The 15,821-nt window shown below is 38.0% G+C and overlaps 1 protein-coding gene across 1 annotated transcript in view; it reads left to right on the plus strand.

The window, feature by feature from the left end:
- The window catches only part of GHR (growth hormone receptor), a 287,963-nt gene that overhangs the window by 254,519 nt on the left and 17,623 nt on the right, over positions 1-15,821 (plus strand). Inside the window, exons 5-6 of the mRNA XM_049768241.1 lie at positions 8,108-8,280; positions 13,374-13,552. Of these exons, the coding sequence (XP_049624198.1) occupies positions 8,108-8,280; positions 13,374-13,552 (352 nt within the window). The remainder of the gene's footprint in view (positions 1-8,107; positions 8,281-13,373; positions 13,553-15,821) is intronic.

Consider the following 15,821-nt stretch of genomic DNA (forward strand, 5'->3'; position numbering starts at 1 on the left):
GGCTGAACTGAACTGTATGCCACTGAACCTATTTAACCCACAGTATTTCATTGCATATTTAATTAAGTGAAAAACCATTTCAGCAGTAAAGTCATGTGAATAAATGTATATAAATCATGAATTCTTCAATCAGGGGCTTTTGGAGTATAAGGATTCAGGATTTTTAACCATTTATTTACAATGCTTTACTGTCTTAAATGCTTTGCCATTGAATACTATGGGTTAATGTGGTATGTTAATGGATACAGTACATCAAACAATCATGTACTGTAAATGTAATCTTGTATTTTTTATTTACTGATTCCTCAATTATTGTAATTGTTTTGGGTATATATTTTTATTTTGAAATTTACCAGTGACTGCTACATTTTCCACTCCAGTTTATACTCAAGTCACTAAGTTTTCCTAGTTTTTAGGGTAAAATTAGGGGGTCTGCTTATACTTGGGTCAGCTTATACTCTAGTATACATGTATATTATTAACTAAATCTACCATCCTGTATATCCCAGAACTTACATTTTTAACTAAGTGCCTGCATTATTTTTACTCCTTCATTCATTTTGTCCACTCCTCAACCCGTGTCTCTGGTAACCACCTATCTGTACTTTGATCTGTTCACTTGGTGATTTGTTTTTGTTTTAGATTATATCTATGAGTGAAATCATAAAGTACCTGTCTTTGGGGTGATATTCACATGGAGGAGGTGGGTGACAGAAGGTTTAGCAGAGGCATAAAGGAAGTGAGCCAAGCCACCCAAGTATCTGGAGGAAAGTCTGAAAGGCAGAGAAAGTTGAACTGCAAAGGCCCTGAAGCTAACTTATTTGAGGAAGGGAGATTCCCACTGGGGTGGTGTTGGTGGGCATTGGGAGTGTTCTCTAAGGAGTCAGAGGTTGAGCCTGGATAGTCAGTGCCAAGCAGCATAGGGAAGGGCTTGAAATTTTACTTTAACTGGGGTTAAAAATCAAAAGGGTGTTCTTTAAGAAGTATAAGTTTTAAAAGACTCAGTTTAAAGCTGAGAGATAGTTCAGGGAGTAAAGTATTTTCCTTATATGTGGCATGCAAAGTGAATAACCAGGAATATCTCCTAAGAACCACTGGCTATAACTGCCAAATCTACCCCTCCAAAAAAATTGGTCTTTTTTTATTTCAGTGTTGAAAACAAACTCTGCCTCCTGTCTAATCCTATAAATTAGTTCTTTTAATAATAGACTACAGTATTTTTCTATCTGATTTTCACCCAAATTCTTGTAGTTATAGAAAGAAAAGAGGCCAAAATCTAATATCTTCACCACCCAAATAGTTTATTTCCATTCTTTTTTTTTATGAAATACATTTTGCCTTTTTTTTTTAATTATCTTTTTCTTTTAAGTAAAACAAATATTGGGGCAAGAGCAATAGTAAAAGCAGTCATGGCTCTTGCCTTGCTCTGGCCAACCCAAGTTTGATATCTGACATCCCCATATGGCCCTCCCAGTACTACTAGGAATTATCCTTTTATATTGTTGGGTATGGCTCCAAAACAAACCAAATTTAAAAAATTTTGAGCACCAGCCCAAGTCTCAGGCAATGTCAGGGTCTACCTTCAGACCACCACATTAAGCAAGGTTGGGAAAGGGCCCAGGAAGGGACAGATGGTGCTGGTGCTGGGACTGAACCGTAAGATGATAGATGTACTCTACCATTTGAGTCATACACTGGCCCCATAGTTTGCTTTTTGAATGGTTAGGCTCAGAGGCTCTGTGGCCTCCTCTTTCCCAACCATCCCTAGCAAAGGCCTGAACTGGTGAGCAGGTGAGCAGGCTTGTGATGATCATCAGAACACGGGTGGCACTGTAAGTCCACAGAGGAAGTAAAGGGACAGGAGGAGCATGAAGAGTCAGGGACATGGGCTACGAGCCAACTGCAGCTCAGCTCCCAAGCATGCACTGAGTAGTGACAGGCAAATTAGTCAATCTGTCCACAAACAGAAGATTATGGACTTGATCCCAAAATATCTTGTGAGAAGATTACGTGAAAAAACCACATAGTGCTTGCTTAGCATCTAAGCAATCAGACAAAGGCAACTGCTATTCTTATTATGTGGCAAGAATTTTAAATAATGATAAGGTGATATCTAAATTCTGAGCTACAAAAATTTGTTTTCTAATTCTTTAATATTTGTAATAATTACTTTATTGTGGAAGTACTTCTATGCAAGGCTGTGAGTTTAATTTGCAAATAACAAAAGTTTGAGTTAATGATGAAGACTGACCTTCTCTACCATCGAGGCATCTGAGAAGTTTCTTAGAAATACTTCAGAGGGTCCAGAACGATAGCACAGCAGTAGGGTTATTGCCTTATAAACTGCTGACCCAGGACGGACCTGAGTTTGATCCCCTGCATCCTTTATGGTCCTGAGCCAGGAGCAATTTCTGAGTGCAGAGCCAGAAGTTATCGGGGTGTGTGTGTGTGAGAGAGAGAGAGAGAGAGAGAGAGAGAGAGAAGAAGAAAGAAAGAAAGAAAGAAAGAAAGAAAGAAAGAAAGAAAGAAAGAAAGAAAGAAAGAAAGAAAGAAAGAAAGAAAGAAAGAAAAAGAAAGAAAGAAAGAAAGAAAGAAAGAAAGAAAGAAAGAAAGAAAGAAAGAAAGAAAGAAAGAAAGAAAGAAAGAAAGAAAAAAAGACTTCAAAGATAGTTTGGAGATTAAGGTGTTTGCCTTGTACATGACTGATCCACTTTCAGCCCTGACATTATACATGATCCCTACAAAGAATGATTCCTGATCAAAGAGATGGGAGTAATTCCTGAACACCTTCAGGAGTGTCTCAAACACTCCTTAAAAAAAAATTTCAATGACTGAGCATTGAATGCACTTGGGTGGGTATGTGGGTGGGGAAAACAGTGCTCTCCAGTATGCTTGGGGACTTGTCAAAACTTAATCTGGCATAATAGGCCTGATGATTCCAGTGCTTTCCACCAGCAATGCCAGCAGGCTGTTCTGACCCAGTGGTGCTAAAGGTCATACCAGTGGTTAAAGGTTGAGGAGCAAGGATATGGTACAAGATTGAACATGGGACCTCAGGCATGCCAGCTACATGCTCCCACCCTTTGAGCTGGCTCCCATATCTAAATGTGTTTTATTTTTTGTTGAGGATGCTACTGCAGAGAGGTGAGGGCCAGTAGACAATGCTGATTTGTATAAATACATTTAAATAGGACATTAATATGTTTGGAAGCACTTCTGAGTGTCTTTTAAATGCAAAAAAAAAATTGGCAGGTTCAATTTTCAAGCTTTGGTTTCAGCAAAAGAATAGACTTAATGAGAACCAGATCTGAGACTTGTACCACATGATTAAATAGCCTGGGAGAGATTGCAAACTTGGGTCCAGGTTTGAGAAAATAGAGTTACACTACTTTAAAATTCACCCAATTTGACCCTAACACAAATTCAACCTATAGATGTGAAACCTTCTCAGATGCAAAATCTCTCCCTGGGCCATCTGGGCCACAAAATTTGGCCTCTTTCACCCTCCCACACCTGAAGGTGCTCCCTTCAGCACCCTAGTCCCAGTCCAGGCCCAGAGCTGATAGACATGCCTGTAAGTGTGTCACCAGGTGGAGGGAAGGTCAGTTTTGTGTATGTGTGTTTTGATTTTTAAAATGAAATTAATTATGGCCAGAGAGAATGTAGAGAGAGTGCAGGGGTTAAGGGTCTTGCCTTGCATGTGGTGGAACCATGTTGAATCCCCAGAAATGCATATGGTCCCCAATATTATCAGAAGAAACCCTTGAGCATAAAGTCAGGAGAAACCCTGAGCACTGTAAAGTAGGGGAGGGAGAGGAAAGAAACAACAGGATTATTTGGCTATCTGTGCTGATAGAGTAGCTGGAAGGGAAGAGGAGAGGAGCAGGGGTTATCAGCACCAGTCAGCACAGGTTCCCGGACAGATGTGCTTCTGCCATTGCCTGCTCACACCAGGAGGAACATACACGGGATTTTCTAATTCAGTCATCATATTCCTTGTTATCCAGTTCCCAGGACACTCCCAAAACTATAGGATCAGGCCTCTCCACCCCTAACTCAAACAAAACTAGGAGATGACTTCATCCAGACCATGGAGGCAGGGAGGAACAGAAAAAGTTCTTTTTTTCAGGCAGCTGAAGCACAAGGGAGTAAACATGTTGGGCTGTGAATAACACAGGGCCAGAGGCAGCACAAGCACACTTGGCTTTGCTCCCAGCCAGGTGAGCTGGCAAAGCAAAACAGCCCATTCACAATAGTCTGCCATGCAGAGCTGGAGACAGCACAGCTTCAGTGCAGATTCAGCAAGAATGCAAATACTATGCCCAGCAAAACAGATGTCCTGGGAGCTGTCAGAGATGGTCATCTCTGAGCTCCCTGCCTGCAAATCAATGCCTTGTTTTCAAAGGAAGTGAGCATGGGAAGGCTCAGTTCCTAAGGATGCCTCACCTCTGCCATCCTCCATCCACTCCTGAAAAACCTGTGCTAGGGACCATAGAGATAACACAAAGGTGAGGAATGCATGTAAGGCTAAAGAGCCTGAGTTTTGTCCCTGGTACCATAAGGCTCCCAGAGTACCACTTGGTGTGGGCCTGGCAGCCCCTGGCACCACTGGGTTTTATCATTGCATTACCTGGATCATGGAGCTGCAGGCCTAACAGCAGGGCCTACTTTTCCTGAGAATGACTTTGGTCCTCCTGATCATTGCTTGGGGAGCAAAAACAAAGAAGAAACAAAATCTATCCTTGTCCTTTGAAGAAAGTGTCTTTTCTGTAGACAGTTGTGAAAAAGGAGGTATTGATATCTTTTCTTCTCAAGAGAGTCTTTTTTTCTAAAGACTGGTAAACCTATATATATAATGAAAAGAGTCATTCTGAATTCAGACATTCAGACATAGTTGATATTTTCTTTTTATAATTCCATTTCCAATTAGTTAATTTTTGATGTGAAACATTTCTTTTACTCTTTTTTCTGACATTTGCTGATAGTTTTTCTACCATTGTTCCACCCATTTCACAAGCTAGTCTGGATATGTCTTTAACTTTAGAGTCAGTTGAAGAGGAGAGAAGAGCTTCCATATGTTGTTGCCTATGGTTATCTATAGAAATTCAGCCTAATGAAAGAGGAAACAGAGTTTCAATTTTGACCTAAACTTAATAGTTTAGAAGTAAGTTTTAAATATTTATTGAAAATAAAATTCAACTTCAGTTAGTGAGAGGAGGGTTGGGAGTTGTTTTGAACTAACTCTCCTTAATCCATCATGCTTAAGATAAGTGCTTTAGATTGTTTGTTTTGTAGATCTGTGGATTTGGGATAATCTAAACATGATTTTGTGTATGTTCACTATGGGAACCAGATTGCGGACATACCACGTTTGAGAAGCTGCACGAAACACACAGAACTAACCTCCCTATTACAAATCCAGACCTGCTAATAAGCACAGTCCAACATTTGAGGACATTTTAATGCTAACTTCAATGCCATCAATTACACTAAACACATGTTTAATATCCCCTCAACTATTGCACAAAATCCTCATACCCAGGCTATTTTGTGAAGCCCTTACTTTCATATGTTCTTAATTGGAATATCAGGATAAATTTAACCATATTATAGTTAAGTGATCCACTATCCCAAAGTTCTTATATTTTTCTTACTTTTCCAAACACACGCATGAACACAGGAGCACACACACACACACACACACACACACACACACACACACACACACACACACACACACACACCTCATTTATCCTTCTTCCTGTCCTCTCTGAGCTCTCTTTCCTATCAGGAATAAATTTCCCTCTGCTTCAGGGAATGCAACTTTGAAGAATCAAAGAGAATTTAAGTCACAGTTCACTGTACTAATTCCTGTTGCTTTGGCCATGTTAGTCCCAAATTCTTTCCAACAGCTGATGTACAGCTGTCTCAAGGACCCCCGATTAGCACCCACTTCTTTCTAGTGCCAAAAACTAGGAACCAAGTCTGAGAAAGAGCTGTGAAGAAGGAATTTTATGCCCCCAGATCCTTATCTCTGGCTTCCAGTCCAGTCCTTGTCTTTCCCTACCAGTGTGTCCTCATTGCCCACTGCTATCCAGAACTCGTCCCCAGAAAGTTTCGCATAGACGCCCCTCACTTCTCAGATTCTGGCTGCTAGAAAATGCCTTACTCTATGCAAGATCATGCCCACCTTTTCATTCTTCAGTAACAGATTGCCTCAGGCTTTATGTCTCCTTGATTTAGAACCTTCTTCTTAGCTGACAGCTTAGTGAACAATAAATAAAGAAAAAAAATAAGCTTCTGAATTAACCATTTTAAGTGTTTTCGCCAACTCTCCTTTTGCCTTTTACTCCCACACTCCTATCTATACTCTTCTACCATGATGATTTTGATTGCTCTTCCTCCCTCACATTCTCTCAAAGGAAAACAACACCTCCACCTGGAAACCTTCCACAGTTAAAAACAATAATAATTCTGTAGTGTGGGATGGAGGTGGATAACTCTATGTTAGAATGTAAATATGAACATCTACCTTATCTGATTTATTCAGTGTCTCCAGAAGCCCATCTGACTATTATGATTTATTTGTGTGTTTTTCTTTAACCAAGATATAAGAAAAGATTAAATTGATTGTATAGTAACAAAAAAATGAATTGTTAGGAAAGCACACTGATTCAGTTCAGCCATTTTTCTTTTCCTTTTTGATGCTATTGATAAATACCAATTCCTCTTTACAGATGAGTAAAGAAAAATGCTTTAAGAACTTTGGAAAAATATTTTAAATTTCTGGATGTATGCCTTTTGTCTCTTTTTAGGAATGGGACGGGGCAAATGGCTACATTTGACTGTTTTATAAATATCACTTGGATATTCCTTCAGTATGTTTGAAATGGCCTCATTGCTCTTATGTCTCAGAAAAAAATATCAGGTTGTGGGAAGGAGTTTGGTCATTGAGGAAAGAATAGCCTTGAAGAGGTAGACACAGGATACCATGGTTCAGAGTAAGGTATGCCACTTTTCTGCCATAAGGCCATCCAAATCTTGGTGTCACTCAGCATAGACAATACCACCAGCTGATCACCTCAGTTGATTCTACCACAAATTGGGGATGACCCATTTCAAAACACCCTGGGCATTCTAATTCCCTAGGTATTAGACAGTATGGAAGGTGACTGCCAGCAGTGTTTCAATAAGCATTATTTTAACATTTCAAATGAACAAATATTTGAAAAACAAGTGCAATAAAGTAATATCCAAATAAGTGAGAAATTATTGTACCATATGCAGTCATTAAGCAGATGTGGTTCATTTTACTATAGGCAGAAGTACAAATAGCCTCCTGTTGGTCTGGAGGTCCTAGATATGTCTTCAGATGTGAAATTTTTTAGAAGTGGCACCACAGAAATACTTGCTCATAAATATTTGTGTTTACAATGAATACTATGTAGCTAGAGAGAAAGGATTTCTGCCTCTTATAACATAGCTAGACCGCCTATGCAGCTAAAGTGAAATAAGCTAGAAGAAGAAAGACAAGCAGTATGGTTTTGCTCATCTGTGGTGAACAGAGAAAATAAACAGATGAACTGCATAAATCATCAATCAAGTTTTGGAATATAAAATAAATTTGTTACCATAAGTGAAGGAAGAGGAGGAGGGAAATATAAATTGGGATTAGGAGACTTGCATGTTAATTTCCAGTGATGTACACCTGAAATCATACATTACAAATGTATATATGTGTATATATATGTATATATACTCATATATGCATATACTCATATATACATATGTATGTATATATATACTCCAGTGTGTGGGATCTCATTCTTTTTTTTCTTTTTTTTTGTTTTTTTTTGGGGGGGCCACACTCATTTGATGCTCAGGGGTCACTCCTGGCTAAGTGCTCAGAAATTGCCCCTTGCTTGGGGGGACCATATGGGACGCCGGGGGATCGAACCACGGTCCTTCCTTGGCTAGCACTTGCAAGGCAGACACCTTACCTCTAGCGCCACCTCGCCGGCCCCGTGTGGGATCTCATTCTAACTTAAGCTCTAGCATGTTTGGGGGGAACACTTTATCCTGTTTTACTCTATTTTTTTTTTTTCAGAAACACTCAAGAATGGAACCAAGAATGGAAAGAATGCCCTGATTATGTATCTGCTGGAGCAAACAGCTGTTACTTTAACTCATCTTATACCTCCATTTGGATACCCTACTGTATCAAGCTAACTAGCAATGGTGGTGTGGTGGATGAAAAGTGTTTCTATGTTGAGGAAATAGGTAAATCACAGGTTTGTGTTTTATTTGGCATGACTTTAGATTAAATAAGCTGGGAAGTCTGCAATGTCCAAGTGTATTTAAATAAGATGTTGTTACCTGTGCTCTATAAGAGGTTGGAGATGTATTGTAGCCTTGTTTTAAAAGACAAAAGAGCGTTTGGTGAACAAGAGTAAAAGGGCAGAGGGAAATTTAAGAAAGTCTCAATCTAAAATAATTGAGCAGTAAATGTACAGAGAAAAGAGTTGGAGCTTCTTGAGGTGATCTTCTAAGTTTCAGAGTATTCTTGTTGCCCCTACAAATATCTTCTTACAGTGAATAGGGCATTTGGACATGGCTGACCTGAGTATAATCTCTGGCATCCCATATAGTCCCCTGAGCAGATCAGGAGTAGTTTCTGAGCTCAGAGCCAGGAATAACCCCTGAGCACTAACATTATGGTCAAAAAATTCTTTCTTCTTTCCTTACTTATTTTCTATGATTACGATTTCTGATATACCAAAATATTTGCCCTTTGTTCTCTATGTCTGCTATAATAAAAGCCTGAATTTTCTTTATCACAAAGCATAATAATTTTAGAAGTTTACATTTACCAAGCAACCAAAATCAGTTTAAAGACATGTTTATAAGCTCGCAAGACAAACATTACAGATAATAGTCTCAGTGAACTAAGTGGAAGGTCCTTGCCCATCATGTGGACACAAGAGGAAATGAAACAAAACAAGGATAAACAAACATTTATAATTTATATATTCATGTTTATACCATAACAGAGTAAACAGAAAAATAGAATCAAAGAATGACTTTGAATAGCTGACACACCTGCTGCTCCTAAATCTATCCTCAAATATTATTTGTTGCTTATAGAAATTCCTTGGAATTTTGTCTTAGCTGTGCTGTTCTTGTGTTTGGATTCCTAGTTACTAGCATACTGGAAAAGACTCGCAGAATGTAACTAGAAACTGCAGACAAGTAAAGCTGGCAATGTAACATTCAGGAAGAAGATTGAGAAAACTGTACCAAGCTGAGAATAGACTTTCCAGTTGAATAAAAACAATCATCTCTCTACACTCAGTCTTGTCACCACTTAGAATTGCTCTTTGGATGTTAGGAGGATGGTAGTGAAAATCTGAGTCCACATGCTCTCCCTTCCCATTGACAGCTAAACTTTTTTTCTGGCTGACATTCCCTGAGTGTCTGCCATGCCCCTAGCATGAAGCTGGGTCTGTAGTGGTTACAGAATGAGTCAGGTAAACAAAGAATTGCAATTTGGGTGGGTTAAGTGCTGGTCTCAAGCTGCAAAGAAGACGAAAAAAGCCAAGGTGGGGCCAAAGGCACAAATGATTGACAAGGCCTAAGCAATGACAGCAGGTAGATGGTGCAGTTAAAATGTCTCTCAAAACACCAGTAAGAGTTGTCAACAGTACAAGATAGAGTGTGTCTTCCAATGAGGACTAAATTCCAAAAGTGATAAACTGCACATAATGTTATGGGGCTCTGGAGCAGTTATTCAGAACTTGACTGGTCAATTAGAGAAGTAATCAGTGGCCTTATGTGCTCCAAAAGCATTTTAGTTTTGATTTTTATGGCTAAACAGGTCTATTTGGGAATATAGAGACATTACCTAAGAATAGTAATAGTTAAGCAGTTGTTGTGGGTCAGATATGTAACTATGTGATTTTTATTATCATCCCCATTTTACAAAGAGTGAAGCTGAAGCTCAGATTGAACAGTTTTTATCTAGAGCTGATATTTGGCCCTTAGTAGTATAGTTCCAGGTGCCATCTGAAATATTAGTACTGTCTCAGGAAAGTTCATCTTGCTGTAGAGGGAGGGTAGGCTGGAGTAGCAGAGACTAGGGAAAAAAAGGAGCCAGAGAAATAGTACAGGGATTGAAGCACTTTCCTTGCACATATCCACCTTGGTTTGATCTCCCCAGCACAGCATGCACTATGTAACACCCCCTGCTGGATATGGCATCTTACAAATATTGAAAAATTTAAGAAGACTGGGAATCAAAGAAGAGGTAGATAATGAGCAGTTACAACAGTAGGGAGAAAGGAAACTAAGAGCAAGAGAAAACAAAAATAGGGTGAATCTAGTAGATAGTAAGATATCAATCACCCTGAGCCTCAGCTTCTTTGTGGTAATATGTGGACCTACTACTGCCTTCCAGGACTCTTCTTGACAATTTGAAATTAGTAATGGTAGATAGGCATTTTTTTATTCCTTTTGTTAATTTGGTAAATATTTACTGAGCCTCTTCCTTGGCTCAGATGGCATTCCAGATGCCTGGGACAGAAAATGCCTATCCCAATGGAATTTAATCCCTGTAAAGGCACAGAATTAAAGTTCTGAAAAAATAACAGGGAGAGGGAGTGTGTAAAGACTGTGATTTTAAATGAGTTCATTACAGCAAATTTGCTTCACTGAAACAGAGACATTTAAGTCTAAAAGGAAATAAGAGAATAGCCCTGTCTACAGCCCTTCAGCAAGACATAGCAAGAGTGAAACTCCTGAAGGGAGAATAGCTTGACAGGGAATGGAGCAGGCATGGAGAGAGCAAGCCCAGTAGGAAGAATGACCAGATGGGGGATGAAAGTAAAGTTATCAAACCTCTCAAATCTTGGTAGTTGAGGAAATAAATTTCATTGAAGTAGGGGGATAAATTATTGAGTATTATTGTGATAAATATTGTACGGCAATAATTACTGGTGCAAATATTAAGGACTGTGTGTTAAAGTAGAGTTAAAAGGTACAAAGACCACAAGAAGTGCCCTATAGAGTAGGGTAATACAGCAATATCAGGGGAAAGTGATAACGATTCAAACCAGGTTTTAGAGGGACAGGAGGTGAAAAGTATGTGCAGTTTGGAAATACCTTAAAAGCTTAGTTGAAAAAAGTGAGGTGGCAAACAAAAGAAGAATCAGGAAGAATATCATTCTATATATCCTGAACAACTAAATGGAAGGGGAAAGAAGGTCAGACCAGAGTAGAGGAGAGTTGTGGATATTTAGGTGGTGGGATTATTCAACAGCTTTGACCTCAATACTTTAAACTCAAGCATTATTGTAACCAGATAGCCTAAAATTTTAACTATAAAATTAATAAAATAAAATAGATAAATAAGACTTGGATTATAACCAAACCAACAACTGAAAGAATGGGATCACCACCAACAAAGTTGCTTAGAGATGGGGCTGGTGAGGTGGCACTAGAGGTAAGCGCTAGCCAAGGAAGGACCGTGGTTCGAGCCCCCAGCATCCCATATGGTCCTCCCAAGCCAGGGGCAATTTCTGACCGCTTAGCCAAGAGTAACCTCTGAGCATCAAACAGGTGTTGCCCGAAAAACCAAAAAAAAAAAAAAAGAAAAGAAAAGAAAAGATGAACAAGTCTGGCAGAAAAAGGATACTAAGGGCTTGAGTTTGGGATCTTTCTTGTCCTTTATATAAAATTAAAAGGAAATATTTTAAGATACACTCATGAGTTTTTGAAGTTTATCAAAAATTTTGTTTGTTGGGGAGAGGGTAAGCTTTACTCCTGGGTTTTTGCTCAGGTATTACTCCTATTCCTAACAGGGTTCAGGAATTAAATTGAATAAGCTTGTGCAAGGCAAGAATCTTAACCTCTTAACTAGCTCTCTGGCTCCTCCAAAACATTTTTATTATGCAATCACTTGGGTTATAAGAAGTCTCCAATCCCAAACAAATCCAGAAGGATGAAACATTACTGTAATTATTGTAGCCTTATGTAACCTAGCTATTTTGAGATCCTTCCAATATAATTTCCAAAATGTGTGGTCATGATTAATCAAATTTGGATTCTCTTTTTTTAAAGTGTTCACTCTACAATGGTCAACAACATGCTCCCTTATAGTAAGGAAGTATAAAACCTTCCTATAAAACTCCCTTCTTTTCTAAGGAGTTTAAAATGTTTTCCTTTAGAGCAGGGGTCTTCAAACTACGGCCCGCGGGCCACATATGTATTTATTCCCATTTTGTTTCTTCACTTCTAAATAAGATATATGCAGTGTGCATAGAAATTTGTTCATAATTTTTGTTTTTACTATAATCTGGCCCTCCAACAGTCTGAAGGACAGTGAACTGGCCTGTTTAAAAAGTTTGAGGACCCCTGCTTTAGAGGTTGAAGAGATAGTATAGTACATAAGGTGCTTACCAGCCAGCCTGAGTGCTTTAAGGAGTCCCATTTGGTTACCAGTACCTCCAGGACTGATCCATGAATGTAGAGCTAGAGCTTGGAAAAAAGCCTGGAGTGTTTGTTCCCATAAACACAGGCCCAAAAAAAGTTTCTTTACCCCTTGGAGCACCATATTTTAATAGGAGTAAGAGCTCCTCACATTTATTTGTGAACTTCTTTCTGATCAAGGCCAGTTACCAGACTTTGCTAAACTTGATGTGATAGTTGAAAATAAAGTATATTGTACTTTATATCTGCAGGTGTTTTTTTAAACCTTTATATTTACCTGAGAATGTAAATAGAAATTAAGAAACTAAGTAATTTTCCAGAAAAATTCTCAAAAAATTAATGAGCATATATAGCTAGCAAAACAATATGCTAACTGGAATTTGCTAAGTACTCAAATAAATTTTATTAGAAACAATGCAGAAATTAATGAGATATGTCAAGGACATAAACAATTTGAAAGCAAAGAGAATTTTTCCACCTAGTTCCAGAACGACTTCTTATCTAAATAATGTAAGCATTGTGGGCACTGTTACTTCAGGTTTGAGTTAGAATTAATTCCTTTGCCCAGATCCCAAAGCATTAATTCTGTCAGAGCTTTAAAAAAAATGTAAAACGTGCCTTATCTTAAAAAAAATTATAGATAAGATTTTAGCCTCTAAATATTTATAAATTTTAAGCACAATTTTTGAGTTAAAAACAGATATCCTCTATGTAAAGCATGATGCTCTTTTATAACGTGAAAGTGTAATAAAGGAATATCAGTAAAATTAAGAAGATCAATAATGATTGGTATTATTAAAATGAATAAAGTAGCTTGATCTCCACAGGAATAATTCCATTAATAGCATGCTTTGTATTTCTATATACTAATTGTCTGTTAAAATGCACAGTGCAACCAGATCCACCCATCGCCCTCAACTGGACTTTACTGAACACCAGTTTAACGGGAATTCATGCAGATATTCAAGTCAGGTGGGAACCACCACCAAACGCAGATGTTCAGAAGGGATGGATTGTGCTCGAGTATGAACTGCAGTACAAAGAAGTTAATGAGACACAATGGAAAACGGTAAGACATCATGTCATCTCACAAAAAGTCTCTTGACTCTTCTTTTTTACTTCAATACCTTTCTCTCATTTATAATTTGACTTCCTTTTGCTATAATGTCATTATTTTCTCATGCGATAGTATCCATAATTTATTTAAAAAAAACAATTTAATTAATTTATTCAAAAATTATTGAGATTCTGTCCCATGGTGGATGCTTACATAAAGCTACAAAGCAAATCTCTAAGCCAGAAAGAAAGAAAGAAACCCTTCTTCCCAGTTATCGTTGGTATCCAGTTCAATATTAGAGAGTCAGAGAGATAGTATAATTGCCTTCAGATTCAGTTAAGTCCAGAGTTGACATAAGGTCAGTATCAGCACTGCAAATGGTCCTCTGAACACTGCTAAAAGTAAGACTTGAACAAAGCCATGGGAACCAAAAAATAAAATAAAAATAAATAATTTTAGAACAAAATCATATGCACTAACCACTTAACTATCTTTAGGGATGTAACATAAGAAATATTGTCTGTAAGGTGAACAGAGACCTATGGCTAATATTCTCCCATGAATCTAAAGATAATGCAAGACTCACAAGACTCCCACTGAAATAAGTCTTTACATGGCTTGAGGATAGAAACAGAGAAAAGGAATTTGACCCTTAGGGATTACAGAATGATGATTTGTTCTATACTTCAGAGGAGAATAAGGTAACAATTTTTTAATGTAGTTATGGAATATGAAACTGATCTCTGAACTCACTTCCTTGCATAGTATATGAGAACTCGGCACTTACATAACTTCCACATGGTATACAACAAGAAAACAAGGCTCAGGATTATCATACTGCTCCCAGCATGATGAATTATCAATCCTTCTGGCCACAGTCATTACACTACCAAATCCAGTGGTTTAGGACTGGTTATCAGGTCAGGCCCTGCCTCATTCCTAGAATTTTGAAACATCAGGCTCTGTCTAGTCAGTGAACTGGAAAAAGGAAGCCAATTTTGTTATTAGAGAAAAATTAAGTTTGGAGCAACTTTGAACATCTAGCTATTGGACTTTGAGGTTTTGCTTTTGAAATATTTTTAATTTATATATCTACTCTGTAACTTGGCACCCAAAAATGCTGCTTGATTGCTGACTCAACAAGCTTAAATGAACGTTCATTGAGCAATCAGTATTGAAGTGACTTTAGTAGGTGCTGTGCTTTGTACTCTGGCCAGTAGTTCTCAAAATATAAACAGTGAGATCCTTCCAGATTAAGCAAATCAGAATATTTTAATAATAATAAAGCATTATTGTGTTCTCTTTTTTGATTCACTCTGTTGATATTATAAAAATGACAGTGAATGTCCAGTTTTTAAGGAATATTCATATTTTTCTAGAAAGTCTGGACTAGACTGAATGAGAGTTCTTTCTCCCCATATACCCCCCCAGCACTGATTGTTCTTGTTCTTTGTGATGTATGCCAGTCTTTGTGGCGTGAGATAGCACCTCATTGTTGTTTTGATTTGAATCTCCCTGATTAATAGTGATGTGAAGCATTTTTTCATGTGTCTTTTGGCCATCAGTATTCTTCTTTGAAGAAATGTGTCTTCATTTCTTCTCCCCATTTTTTTAATTTAATTTTGACCAAAGTAGATTACAAATCTTTCACGGTAATTTTTTAGGTACATAGTGACATTGAATCAGGGGCATTCCCACCACCAATGTTGTCCTCCCTCCACCCCTGTTCCCAGCATGCATCCCATATCCCCCTCTTTTACCCCTCTCTGTGTCTAGCATGATTCTGTTGTCATTGGCTTTGGATTTGGTATTAAAGTCTGATCATTTTTTTATTTCTACTTAATGTTCATAGTTAAGTTCTTATCTGATGGATATTAGGTGAATAGTTTTTCCTATTCTGTAGGTGATCTTTTTTTTACCCTAGTTGCTGTTTTCTTTGAAGTGGGTTGCTGTTTCCTTTGAAATACAAAATGCAGCTGTAAGAAAAAATGAAGTCACAAAGTTTGCCTATACAATAGTTGGATATGAAAACTATTATGCTGAGTGAAACAAGTCAGAGGGAGAGAGATAAACACAGAATACTCTCACTCATCTGTAGGATTTAAGAAAAATAAAAGACAGCATAGTAATAATACCCAGATACAATAGAGATGAGGGCCAGAAGGACCAGCCCATGATATAAAGCTTACAACAAAGACTTGTAAGTGCAGTTAGAGAAATAACTAGACTAAGTACCATGACAATGATAGAGAAATACAATGCCTGTCTGGAAGACAGACAG

This window comes from Suncus etruscus, chromosome 2 (genome assembly GCF_024139225.1).
Source record: "Suncus etruscus isolate mSunEtr1 chromosome 2, mSunEtr1.pri.cur, whole genome shotgun sequence".
NCBI lineage: Eukaryota > Metazoa > Chordata > Mammalia > Eulipotyphla > Soricidae > Suncus > Suncus etruscus.